At 40.5% G+C, this 13,024-nt stretch overlaps 1 protein-coding gene across 4 annotated transcripts in view; it reads left to right on the forward strand.

Moving 5' to 3' along the window:
- ST7 (suppression of tumorigenicity 7) overlaps positions 1 to 13,024 on the forward strand; it is a 132,616-nt gene that overhangs the window by 58,497 nt on the left and 61,095 nt on the right. For all 4 annotated transcript variants that reach the window (XM_026867765.1, XM_026867762.1, XM_026867763.1 and 1 more), the window contains exon 2: positions 3,627 to 3,709. In XM_026867765.1, coding sequence (XP_026723566.1) covers positions 3,632 to 3,709 — 78 coding nt within the window. In that variant the 5' untranslated portion in view covers positions 3,627 to 3,631. The remainder of the gene's footprint in view (positions 1 to 3,626; positions 3,710 to 13,024) is intronic.

Consider the following 13,024-nt stretch of genomic DNA (forward strand, 5'->3'; position numbering starts at 1 on the left):
ATGAGTCACTCCCATGGGTGTGTGGGTCACCCCCACATGTTGCAATCCTCCCAGCGCTGAACTTCAACAGCAGGGCCTCCTTCTCATAGGGTCCTGGCCTCCTTTGGGTGCAGTCACCTGGGTCGGCATGGGGCCCCCCACGGGCTGCAGATCGGTATCCGCTCCACTGTAGACCCCTATGGGTGGCAGGGTGGGGTGGCTCTGGCGCACTTCCTCCCTTTCTCCTCCTTTCCTCCACTGACCTTGGTGTTCACACAGATGTTCTCCTCACAACTCCTCCTCACAACTCCCCCAGCTTCTCCCAGGTTCCCCTTTATTTTATTTATGTTATCACAGAGGCACAGTTAACTGGCCTGGCCTTCGTGAAAAGGCAGGTCCAACTTGGAGCCAGGGGAGATTCAAGAAGCTTCTCACAGGGGGCCACTGCTGTAGCCCCCTCCCCTGCTACCAAAAAGCCCCTGCCACTCATTCAAACCAGGACAAATAAACCAAAAGTGGGTTAATTTTTACTTTTGGTATTAATATTATGAGAACTAGGCCTTGATGTAGTTTCCACCAAAACAATGACTGAATTGCCATTGACTTCAGAATAAAAATAGTCTGACCATAGATCCTCCAGTGCTTAGTTTTACTGCTTTGGAGATATGTTTCTTATTAGAAAGTGTTTGCCTTTGTTAATAATTATTTATGGAGACAAAAGGACTGTGAGGGTAGTTAATAACTGGCAGAAGTTGATAGTTTTCATAATGGAACAAAGATTCTTACATTTAATAGTGGGAAGAAGAATGGAAAAAGGATTAGGGAGATATAGTCCAGATAAGCAGCTCTGGTAGTTGAGCGCAACTGGAGCAAATCTACTGAGCTATTCCAGTTAGCTGGGAGTCTGGCCCATACAATCTAAAAGCATCCAGTGTTATACCTGTTCACCTTACCAGTTCCCATGACTAAGCTGTACAAGTGAAGAATTGTAGCAGCCTGTATTGAAGAGCATAAAAGAGCACCAGTATACATGCAAGCAAAGAAGAGAGGAGTAATACAGGTGCAAACAACAGATAAATAAAATCCTATCTCCATTCAGATCTGAGGGTTTGTCTATAAATCAGTATACATTGCTGGTAAAAGAGTGGTGATGGAGAAAAGCTAACAACATTTCTTAACAGCTTCATTCATTCTACTCCATTGATGAGCTCTCTGGAGCTAATGTGTTGAGATGGCTCTTCCAAACAGGGATGCATTTCCCAAAGCAAATTTTATTTATGGAAGTCAGTGATGATAAGTGAGTATCTCATCACTGCTTAAGAAACTTTGTTCTCTTTTCAGCATTTCTTAGTGAAACAGGCAAGGGGGATTTAAAGCAAATAGACTATACCGTTATTCAATGGATATCCTCATGTGGAATCTTCTAAAACACAGGAGACTTAGGTAGCTTCACAGCTTTGGAAATCTAATTTCCTCCAGGATAATGGGAAAATTTTTCCAGTTTAATAGGAACAATTCCAGCATTCCATGAGCTGTGAAACCATGGCGGAGGAGTGGAAGAGAAAGCACCTCTGTAAAGTCTCCTGCTGCCTGGCTTTTCATGTTATTGTTGGCACTGCAGCAGCATTGTCCTACATGGGGAACATGGACATCTATATCCCATCATAGCATATTCTCTCTCAGGAATATCCTGACCTAAGCAGAGGAAGTAATTTCACTGGCAATTTGAAATTTCCCCAGTGACATAGTTTGATTATGTCTCTGGCTTACGTTTACATTCCAGAATGTGGAATGTTTCTTCTAAAGGACTCATGGTGGTTGGTAGAAGCCAAAGCTATTTCAGTCTCTCCATTCCTCATCCTTCTGGGGCTGAAGAAAGCAGGGACTACTATTTCAAAATCAGCTTGTATTAGACATTAAAAAAAGGAAGAATGGGAACAGGAAAAAAAAAAAAAAAAAGAAGTTGGAAAATCCTGACTTTTGATATAGAGGTGGCATAAATCAGTGTAGCTCTGTAGCACACAGTAAAACTGGGGATGTTATGCAGATTTAAACTAGATGAGAATCTGGCATCCAACTAAATTGTGAAAGAAAATATACAGTGTAATTAAACCCCACTAACCTTACTGTATCAGCTTGGTTCTTAATGCCACTCCAATGGAGAAAAAAATGACATTTCCATTTTAACAGTTCATGGCTTTTTCAAGAAAAAAATATAGAAAATATGTAGTCAAAAGCCAAACAAGGTAGCTGAATTGCAGGGTTTCAATCTCTTTTTGTGATGCATTTCTGAAAACAATTTTTCTCTTACTGGTTATGGAAAACTAATAATATATTTGGTGAAGTGTATCCTGCTGTTGTCTTCTCTTCACTTTGTGGCTCCATAATATTTAATATCAGTAAGTGTAATTTCTAAAAGGAACAGAATGAACTGAGGGCCTCCCACCTATGTATGCAGATCTCCTATCAGCGTTTTTTAATGACTGCTAGTCTGCTACAAGCCTTTTAAATTTACCTGCTAATTATTCTCAGTTCCCTCTTCAGTAATGGATGCATATATATATATACACAAATATATATGCATGTATATACATATATGTATAGATGTATGAGAAATCTTTGACGCTGGTTAAGGATGAGAGCAGTAGAGTTTTTTACAGAAGGTATTCTAACCCTCAGTATAGTTTAATAGAGAATGTTTCAATTTGTCAAAGATGGAGGTGATGGGAAGTTGAGAGTTTTCTTTAAACATCTAGAATTTAGTGAAAGAGCTCTATTTCTCCCTAGTAGCTTCTGTAGAGTGATCCAAAACCTGTAAAAACGTTATTTATTCTGTTAAGGCCACTGGGATTTTCTGTGGGGTGCTGAGTACGACTACCTGGTGATTCTCTCAGCAGCTTCCAAAATGGGATATGGCTAGAAAAGCCCTTTGAATTTCTAGAAGCCCATACAGATGGAATTGCCATTCCTTACAACTTGTCTGGCTTTGCTTCTGACCTAAATTTCAAATAATCTTTACAGCTATTATGATATTCATCCTTAATTATCAGAAAGCCAATTAGGTCCAATCTGTTGTATGAAATTATTCACTGTTTTCATACTGAATGGTTCACCAACTTTACTGCAGTGGAATGAGTTAGGGAAATGTTGTTACCTCCTACTTTGTAAGTGGAGGAACCAAGGTAATGAGAAGTAAAAGGCTTTAAAAAGTTTGTCCAGATAATTTCACCAGGATCATACAGGATGTTGAGACAATATTGGATGCAAGACATTGAGATCTACACCTAAGATTTCTAACTGCACTGGAGAAACAAAAGCAGATAATAAAATGGCTTCCATATATCATGGGGAATCCTGAACTCAGTGTCAGTGGAGCGCTGACTGGAATAGGAAAAACATGTGTGCAAATGTTTTCCAATGCCTTGTGATTGACTCTGTTGTGAATAAAAAATTTTGCATGTGGCAATCTAACACTGCTTTATCACATGTTAGGCAGATGGAACAGGATGTTCTTTAAATTGTCTTTTTTTATCAGAATTAAGATAATACTTTATCTGAAGTTGGAAAGTAGTTGGGAGGAGGATGGGACACATGTTCGGAACATGTCCTGTTCTTGTACTCATGGTTTCTTTTCTTTTCTTTTTCAGTGAGTATGTTTTTGAACACATTAACCCCCAAGTTCTATGTTGCCCTGACAGGCACTTCCTCATTAATCTCGGGACTTATTTTGGTAAGTACTAGATATATTAATGTCACTTTACAAATTGATCTTGTTATCCAGAATGGGATTTCAGTCTTTATCCAGATTAATAGATGTCTTCTTTTTTCTTCGTACTTACATTTCTGCAGTACATAAAATTTGTATTTCTTCATTTGTACCTCTTTTTCTGTGGAAACAAAATAAAAAGAGAGAGAATGTTTCAGTGCTATATGTCTCTGAAGAAAAGAACTCTTGAAGGACAATGTGCCCCGTTAACAACCCTATAGTAATTCATAACAAGTATTTGCACATTTCTGTTTACATCAACAAGTCCTACAGAAATAAAAAGCCGGTAAAAAGAAGAGGATGCAAGGTGCCAACTATCTCAGTTTAGCGTGGTCCTATTAGAAAGTTACAACAGGACTTATTAGAGAAACAGCAAGCAGAATATTAGCAGTAAACCTAGTTCTCGTGCCAGGATTCCAAGGGATAATTATTTCAGATCTTCACTTTAAAAATCTTTCTCAATACATACCTACCTATTTACTTAAAGGTCTGAAGGGTGTTTTTAAACCATTTTAAACTCCCTCCTATGTAATCCCTGAGAGCTTTGTTGTTCAGACTGATGCAGTGGAATGAATCATAATACCATCACAGTGCAGGAGTCCAGAGCAGAACATTTGCTCTGAATTTTTTTCAGTGTCTTCATAGAAACAAATGCAGGTAAAAAAATGTAAGTATCTGCACAGTGTACTTAGGGTATTATGCTTAGACTGGGGTGTTCTCTTTCCTCACTGCTGAGAGCTGGCTATCTATAGAAGAATAGAATAGAATAGAGAATAGAATAGAATAGAATAGAATAGAATAGAATAGAATAGAATAGAATAGAATAGAATAGAATAGAATAGAATAGAATAGAATAGAATAGGTTTCAGTTGGAAGGGGCCTATGACGATTATCTAGTCCAACTGACTGACCAATTCAGGGCTGACCAAAAGAAGATTGCGACAGGCTGGGGGGCATCAACCGCCTCTCTAGGAAGCCTGTTTCAGTGTTTCACCACTGTCTCAGTAAAGAATGTCCTAATGTCCAGTCTAAACCTTCCCTAGTGCAGCTTTGAGCCATTGCCACGTGTCCTATCACTGCATACCAAGGAGAAGAGATCAACACTTCCCTCTTCACTTGCCCTCTCCAGGGAAAAGTTGTTTTTTAGTCTTCTTTGTTCAATTAGTGTTAGATCCTTTGACTAAAAACAAGTTGTTTGCTTTAAAAATCTGCTGGATACAAGCTGCAGACCGTCCCTCACCATACCAAACTAGGCATATAATTGGGAGACCAGCGAGTCCAATTTTAGGAGTGTAGTTATCATAGTGGTAAGTGGAGAGAGACATGGCTAGGGGCTAGTTCACAGCACCTCAGATCTACTGACCTCAGAGAAACCTGAAAGCAACAAAGATCCTAACTAAACTGTTACCAGTTTCACAATGGGAAATCTGCACCTCTCTCTTCCACATTGCCTGTAGCTGATGTAGACAAAGAAATGACACCCTTGACTCCTGAATACTGGTGAGACTCTAATCACATAGATGGTTTCAGGTATAAAGCATCAGGTGCACTACTGCTGTGCCTTGCTCTGGGGTTTCCTTGTAGCAGAAGGCAATTACTTAATGTCCGCACCTTGGGCATTCATCATCCTTGTATAGATTGAGCCCCAAAGCACAGGACAGAGCTCCAGAGACATCAGCAGATCTCTCAGAATGTGAATAGGAGCCAGACCTGTAAGACTTGGATTCAGCTCAGCACAACTCACTCAAATGCATGGGAGAAAAATACTGAATTTTACATTCAGTACTGTCACTCAGAAAAAATAAATATTTAAAAAGCCAAGCTCCACCACCAAGATGAGAAGGAATGAGAGGAATAACACAGGTTTCACAGGCACAATTCCATATTTGTTGTTAGAGAGTGAAGACAGCAGGAGGAGGTGGCCAGAAAAGGACAATTTGTGCCCTGTTGGGCCAATGTAGAAATACCTCACAGAATCAAACAGGAACAAAAACCCTAAAGAGAGACTAAATTATATGAAACTAAATTGTGTATAGCATGATTGCAAATGTAGGTACATTTTATACTGTAGTCATGAAGGCAGTTTCTGAGGAATGAGCTCAGTATGAGACTTGTGAGCAAGAAATTTCTAAGTGCTGTACTTTGATGGAAAGTACAAGAAGGAAGTGGCAAGGAGTATTGCAAGATGTGTGATATGAAGAAGGGGCAGAAGGGCACTGATAGAAGCCTTCCAAGAAGAGATAAGACTGAGTGAGCCTTAACTGAAAAAAAATCACTAAATGCTGCGTGACAAAGTCCATTATGAACAAGTTGAAGGAACAGCGAGGTGATGGAGGTATTAGACACAGAATGAAAGAAGATTGAAAGCCTTTTTCTGTGGACCTTCACTACTGCTATCAGTTGTTGTCTGCTGTTCATATGCCACCATCCTAAGTGTGCAGAAGATACATAGGCCAGGCAGGTAGCAGCCAGGAACCCTAGACTAGAGGGTCCATTGCCTGTGCTGAGAGGAACATAGGATCTGTAAACTGAGTGATGGAAAATGAACTTAGCAGACATGATCATGGAAAGAAGAAACTGCAAGTTGAGCAGACCATGCATCAGGAAAGACAGATAGAACTGGAAAGTTCTAGTGAGGTAGTGCTAGCTTGTCACTAGCCCAGTTCTGCTTCAGATCAATTATTTCTTAATAATCTTGCTGTTTACCAATATTGCCTGCATTACCACCCACTTAATTGTCACATTACACAGCACCTGCAGTTCTAAAGGATTCTTAGTCCTGCTAATGGTATTAAGTGACACTCTTTCATAAAATAAACATTCTCTTGTCAAATCTACATTGCAGGGGCATTTTTCAGACTAGATGTAGTAATATTCCTTGGAATTTTCCACCATATGGTCTGGCAGATTTCTCTCTGTTATCAGTTGGCTGCAATTCCTCATCAGAAGGAGAAATCACAGCACTGCAGGTTATGAAATGATGGAAAATTCCATCCATTTCAAAACTGTGGTAACCAATGGGAAAGTGAATGCTTTTCCTGTTTCATGTTTGGGTCATGAAACAATGACTCTGCAGAGTTCAGCTTTGGGCAATTGCATGCTACGTGACTCCTTTGCAAAACACTGCTCTCTTGTCTCATTTTGTCTCTTTGTTTTCATTCTTTAGGTAAAATTCTGGCCTTGCTGTAGGCAATGTGACTTAAATGAAGTAAGGATTTTAGACCTTTTTTCTTTTCTGGATAGCTCAGAACTGTACAGAAAATACTTTATCTCAAGCATTCTCCTTAATAATTTCTTGACTACAGCACATAGTTTAAAATGAACAATTTAACATATATTCAATTTATCCCTATTTTAGAGCTCTATTTTAGGCATCAAAATTAGGAAGCAAATTAAGCCCTAAGCTGCATTAGAAATATTGTACTGGAAACTTGGTTCCACCACAGTTACTTTTAATCCAGTAAAAAACATGATTCTGTCTCACAGAATACAGTGAGCTGCATTGTATTCGGTGTCTGAAAGGCTGAGGTTTTCCACAGGTAGGGTAATAAAACTGTCATGAAACACAGCTGATGTCCAGTGAATGCTGTGAACTGGAACTATGTAAATGCCACTGAGATTTCTAAATAAGGTCACGTATTTAACATACAGTTATCACTAGAGTGAAAGTTGGTTAGCAAGCGCAGGTGGCATTTGCATTGCAAACTGATGGAGTCTCAGTTCTAACAAAACATAGCCAGAAGTGAACCCCAGTCTTGAATCTGCACCAAGAATGCCTTGTATTCTACCTCAGAGCCTGGAACAATAAATTTTCTGCTACACAATGAGAAACCTTCACAATGCACAAACACCAGGTCTTTCAGAGATAAGAAATAGCAAAGCAGTCTACAGAGGTAGAGAATGAGTGCTGAGTCTACACGCAGGCTAGCCTTGAGCAGCTGGGCTATCTGCTATTACCTGAGTATGTGTATAGTATGAGAGTCCCAGCCTTTTGTAGCCAATGGTACTAGTACAGGAAGTCTGAAAGAGGACCTGAATAACACAGAAAGGACCTGTCTTACTTTCACTAGATATTAATTGTTTCGTTACCTTTGTGTAGTCTGCTTCAGAGGAGCACAAAGGTGACTTGAGTTCTGGGTGTTGCCACAGACTCCAAGAAAGTGGCAGTTGTGCAGGGACAATCTTTGGCAGCTGAAAAGTGATACATGGTAATTGTTCAAAGTTTCTGCTCTGTTCAGTGGAAACTGACAGGTCAGGGAGGGCAGAATCCTTGTAGGGAGTTCCAAAGAAACTGGAAACACTTGTCAAGGAGCAGATGAGAGAGGAAGGCAGGCTATAACCCAGTCCACAGACAAGAGAAAGGTATCATAAGTAACTGGGGTATACCCAGTGTTGAGAGAAGTACTGTTCTTAGTTCAGGCAGTATATTATGTATTTCCAGGGGTAGATGAAGTGTAAGTGAATAGCAATTTATTTTGAATAAGATGCTCATTAGCACTACATGTATCTTCTCATGCTGACTCCCTGAGATAAGTGGGGGTTTGGTAACCAGGAGCAGAGCTGAAATACACCTGCTAAACGGGCATATTTCACCCAGAAGGAATGGGGCTGCATAGCATTTCGGACTGTTGTTAAGGACACTGAGAGCATGGTCAGAGGTGCACTGTTTCCTGAAACCAAACTGAGCAGGGCTGGAGTATCTGCTTGAGTCACTGGCTACCCCTAACAGCTAAATAAAACAGACCAGGGCCTTTCTTTGTCAGAAAGCAAGTAGCATTGTGTAGTCACATCAATATGGATGAGCACTCTTGCCTCCCAAAACAGGATGATCCTTTGTATACTGTCTACTGGAAACAGCCCCTGGGCTGTGGTATCCCTAGAACATGTCCAGTCATTCCCTGGGAGAGTTGGCACAGGCCAGTCAGTGTGCTAGCAAATAAATGGCATGGATGAGTGAGCCAGCCAAACCTGTGCTGTGCTCCCATTTTATTTATCAAATAGGCTTAAACCATGGAATCAAGTTCTGCTATTGTTATCCTTTTCTTCAAGACAGTAAGTTTCATTTAAATCCCATCAGATCAGTTGTTAGAAGTCCTCATATTAGAAAAGTACTTCAAATCTTACTCCTGTGAGACTGGTAAGCCTCATTACAAGGTTGAATGAGAACTCTGAGCTGTAGAAGCTGCTGGCAAACAAAATCCTTTAGTGCTTCTCTGGAAGACTCAATACTCATACACTAGGAGAGGACTACAGAGAGTGTTCGCTCTAAGAGAGGATGCCTGTGTCAGATATGATAAACAGGAAAGCATAATTCAGATCACTGATAGACATCACTACTTGGTTCAGTGAGAACCACCATCAAAACCATCCCTTGTGAATTGATGCATTTATGATGGAATATCTGTTCTGAAAAAAACAGGCGAGAACATCAGATATCCCAAGTGATGCAGAATATATTTGTTGCTACACAGAGAAATAACATGATCCAGGATTGTCTGTATGTGAGAGCAGAGATAAGAAAGAGGATGACTGTAATGGTTTTCATTGCACGGGGGAAGACAAGTATCTGCTTGAAGAAGCAAAAGCAGAAATAAGTCCAGAGCAAACATCTGAAATGCATTAAGAAGATTTATGAGTGATTAACGAGCTCTTACTTAACCTAAATATATTTGTCACCTACAAGTTGTTTTTTTCATAGCCATGCATTTCTAGAAATCATCAGTAAGGATTTTCCAGAATTAAATACTCTTACATTAAGCATTATCCACACCAGATTAAAAGAATAAAAATTCTAGATTTGGATTTCTAAACACACAAAGCTGGAAACATTCAGAACAGGGTTTTAACTTGGCCTTTGTGAGCATAATAGTTTCAAAGATCCCTTGAGGGTTTGGAGATATTTGACTCTGTTCTGATTTGAAAGCAAAGGCACTAACTAGAAAGAGCCCAGAGAAGTTTGGCTGTGCTGTGAAGGGGACAAGGTCTGTGAAGATGAGTTCCCCTCCTACTGTATGTATATGACAGAAATGAGGTGGCCTTTTCTTTCAGAAGTGGTGCAGAAATGATCTTTCTCCTTATTTTCCTCTCTGATCCACATCTCTTTCAGTGGGTAATTAATCCTTGTAGTCACCTATTACTCTGTCAGATGAGCTCTCATCTGCTGAACTGTCAAAAGCTTGTTGACTTCACATTCAAACTAGAGCTGGTGCAGCTAGAAATCGAATTTGGTTTATAGAAATCAGGTTTCAAAACAGGTGACACTGTCTGAGAAAGATACAAAAATTCTGCAAACAGAATTTATTGTTTTGACTTCAGTACCAGATTACAGATTACCTTCTCATACACCCTGAATAAATCACTCCAAGCAAAGGCTTAATATGATGATCATTTATGGCTTTAATTTCTAAGAGACCATATGCATTGAGATCTGGCTAATGTTTCCTGGCACTGGATTTGCTCAGCATCGCAGATATTTTCATAGCTGCCTTAAACAATTTAATTTTTTTAAGTAATTAATGTATTTGTAAGTCTAGGGAGGCAGACTTACATCTGTGTTACATGTTCTAGCAAGTTCCAGTCACTCAGCTGAACTGTAGTAGCAACCACATATATATACATTATTTCTGCTTGTATCCTGAGTTTCACTGAAATTCAGTGTGACGGTTTTCCAGCTGGTATACATTTGTGCAGGGCAAGTAGGCTCAAGCATGCGCTTGTGCTGCTCACTCTTTCTCTGGGTTTTACTGACTTTCTATCTAAAAGCTGATTATGATTGAAATAATGAGCAGGAATTTATTAGCACATTTTAAAAAAATCTATGTTCTTCTTCTCTTAAAGAAAGTATGAAGCTTGTTAGATATGGTCTGTAATTGCCAAGAGTTTTGAGCAGCCAGTCTGGCAGCTGTACTTTAGTTCCTGACTTATGTTACAGTGATAGTCTTACCGAGTGCCCCTTGCCTCAGCACAAGACTATAATCTTTGATTCCTAACAGCCACGCCCTCTGAGGCCTTGGGCAGGTAGAACTGTGGCTTGTGTGCCTTGATTTGTTCAAGCTTCAAAGTTTCCAAAGATAAAATAGAAAAAGATGCTCACAGTAGATCTGTGACTGCATCTCATGGCATGGCCGTTCTCTCGTGGTCAGTCACACGCTGCCTGCTTAGGTTATGATGCTCTCTTAGATCATAAGATTTAAATTCTAATTCTAACACTTTAGAAAGTGTTGCATGCTTATGAGCATGAGGACAACTAAAACCAAAGCTGGCTCACCTGTGCCAGCTCCCTGTTCACAGCCTCTGGCATTCAGAGGCAGGGGTGCATGCCAGGAGAAGTGTATTAGCAGTGCAGGGGCAAGTGTTCAGTGATAGTCCTCAGTGTTCTGTCCCAGGCTTCCCAGGACTCCCAGCTGGACACGGCTGCAAGCGCGTGCTGATGGAACGGGCACAGTGACAAATGTGCTGTGGAGCCTATGTAAGGAGGAACTCCATGCTGTTTTCATGTGGGTTTTCAGTGATTTGCCTGAGACATAGAATTCACAAAGATCTGGGTGTTTTTATGTTCTGGTTTCTCTGTGGCCATCTTCCCAAGGGCTTGCGACCTTTATGTGTTCACATAGTGCTTCTGTATGCTCCTCATCAGACTGCTCCATTCTTCCTCGTTGATGTCTCCTAGAAAAGCTGTTAGATTGTTTTGGGGACTGAGTGATCTCCAGGGCTGCCATGCACTCTTGTGTGAACTTGTCACAAGTGGCCACCACCTACACTCCCCCTCCATTCCAGTGCAGCTAGGGTCAGCTTCCTCCCGATGCTTTAACAACCTCTAAGACACTTTATCAACACAGCTGAATTCAGGGAAAGGCCCACTGCAGAATGCATTGGAGTACCCTTTGAAAAGGAGCATTTTACTACTGTGCCAGAAGGTTTATCTTCTGTTTTTTTCCCCTATGGAATAGTTTAAAGGGGGAAAAAAATAGAGTATGTCTTGTCTGCAGACAATTCCATGGAGACAGAAGTCAGTTCAATTATATAAGGAGCTCAAGAGAGCTTGAAGATGAAAAAATACTGTGGGAGGGAGAGCGTGGAGCCCAGCCTGAACCTCTTTGCAGCAGGAAGATTCCTAAGAGGCGTTGCAGAGCCTGCTGGCTCCTAGCCGGCCCGCCAGAACCTGCTCGACAGTGCACTGATGGTGTCAAAGATGTGAATGCAATCCTTTCACTTACTGGTCATGCCTAGTTGTATTAAGAATCAATATATAAATGTTCTTTTTTTTCCAGAGATTTTGTAAAAGCTTTCAGCACTGGCATAAAACATGGAGACACCAAGTAATAAAGAACAGGCAAAGATTGTTCACAATTCCTAGAACAATCAATATTCCAAATTTGTTTCAGCTGGTATATAGATGTTTGTGTGATGATTCAAGTGCAACTGCAAAATACAGTCATTTTACATACTCATTATAAGCGTGTGCCTTTACAATTTTTAGTCAAAACCTTTTCCCTATTTATACGAAATAGTCTTCATTTTCAAGTTCATGTGGTTTCCTGAGAGATGTGTATTCTTACCCAAGAATATAATATCTTTGTGAAAATACCACTGATATGTATATAATTTCAATTACAAGGGATTCTTTTGGCTGTGGAATGATTTCTCAAGTAGAGCTCTGTAAATAATAATTTTTTCTGCTAGCTGAACCAAAAGCCTGAAAATAAAATTAATTCAGAACCAGCCCAAGTCAGCCAAACAAAACAAAACACAGTTCAGTTGGAGAAAAAAAAAAAAAAAAATCCTAAAAGGAACAGGATCCAGCTTCCCGGAGTTTGTTTGGTATTTGTAACATTTTTCAAATTCAACTCAATAAATTCCTTTGGAAAACAAGCACACACCTGCTTTTCCTCAGTTTCCCTTGACTGCAGAGGGAGCTGGGGAAAGGTGAGGCGAGAGCAGAGTCCTGACTGCAGCGTCCCATTTACACCGCTGATGTCAGACAGGATGGAGCTGAGCTGGTTTTTTTCTCCAGAAGTCAATTTAGAGGAATGCTCCTACCAACTTTAAATGCCTTTAAAAGAAGTAATTTTTAAAAACCCGAAACAGCCAAACAGATTTTTTTGCTGACAAGATTGAGATTTTTGTCCTGCCGTACTGCAGGTTTTTAAAGCCATTTGCCGGATTCGGCACGAACCTGGATCAAATTTAAACTCCGAGTACGCCACGGGCAGGGAGGCCGGGAGGCCGCTGCGGCCTCGGTGCTCCGGGGCGGGGAAGGCGGCGGCAGGTGCCTCCCCC

This window comes from Athene cunicularia, assembly GCF_003259725.1.
Source record: "Athene cunicularia isolate RWA chromosome 1 unlocalized genomic scaffold, athCun1 chr1_part2, whole genome shotgun sequence".
NCBI classification, from domain to species: Eukaryota; Metazoa; Chordata; class Aves; order Strigiformes; family Strigidae; genus Athene; species Athene cunicularia.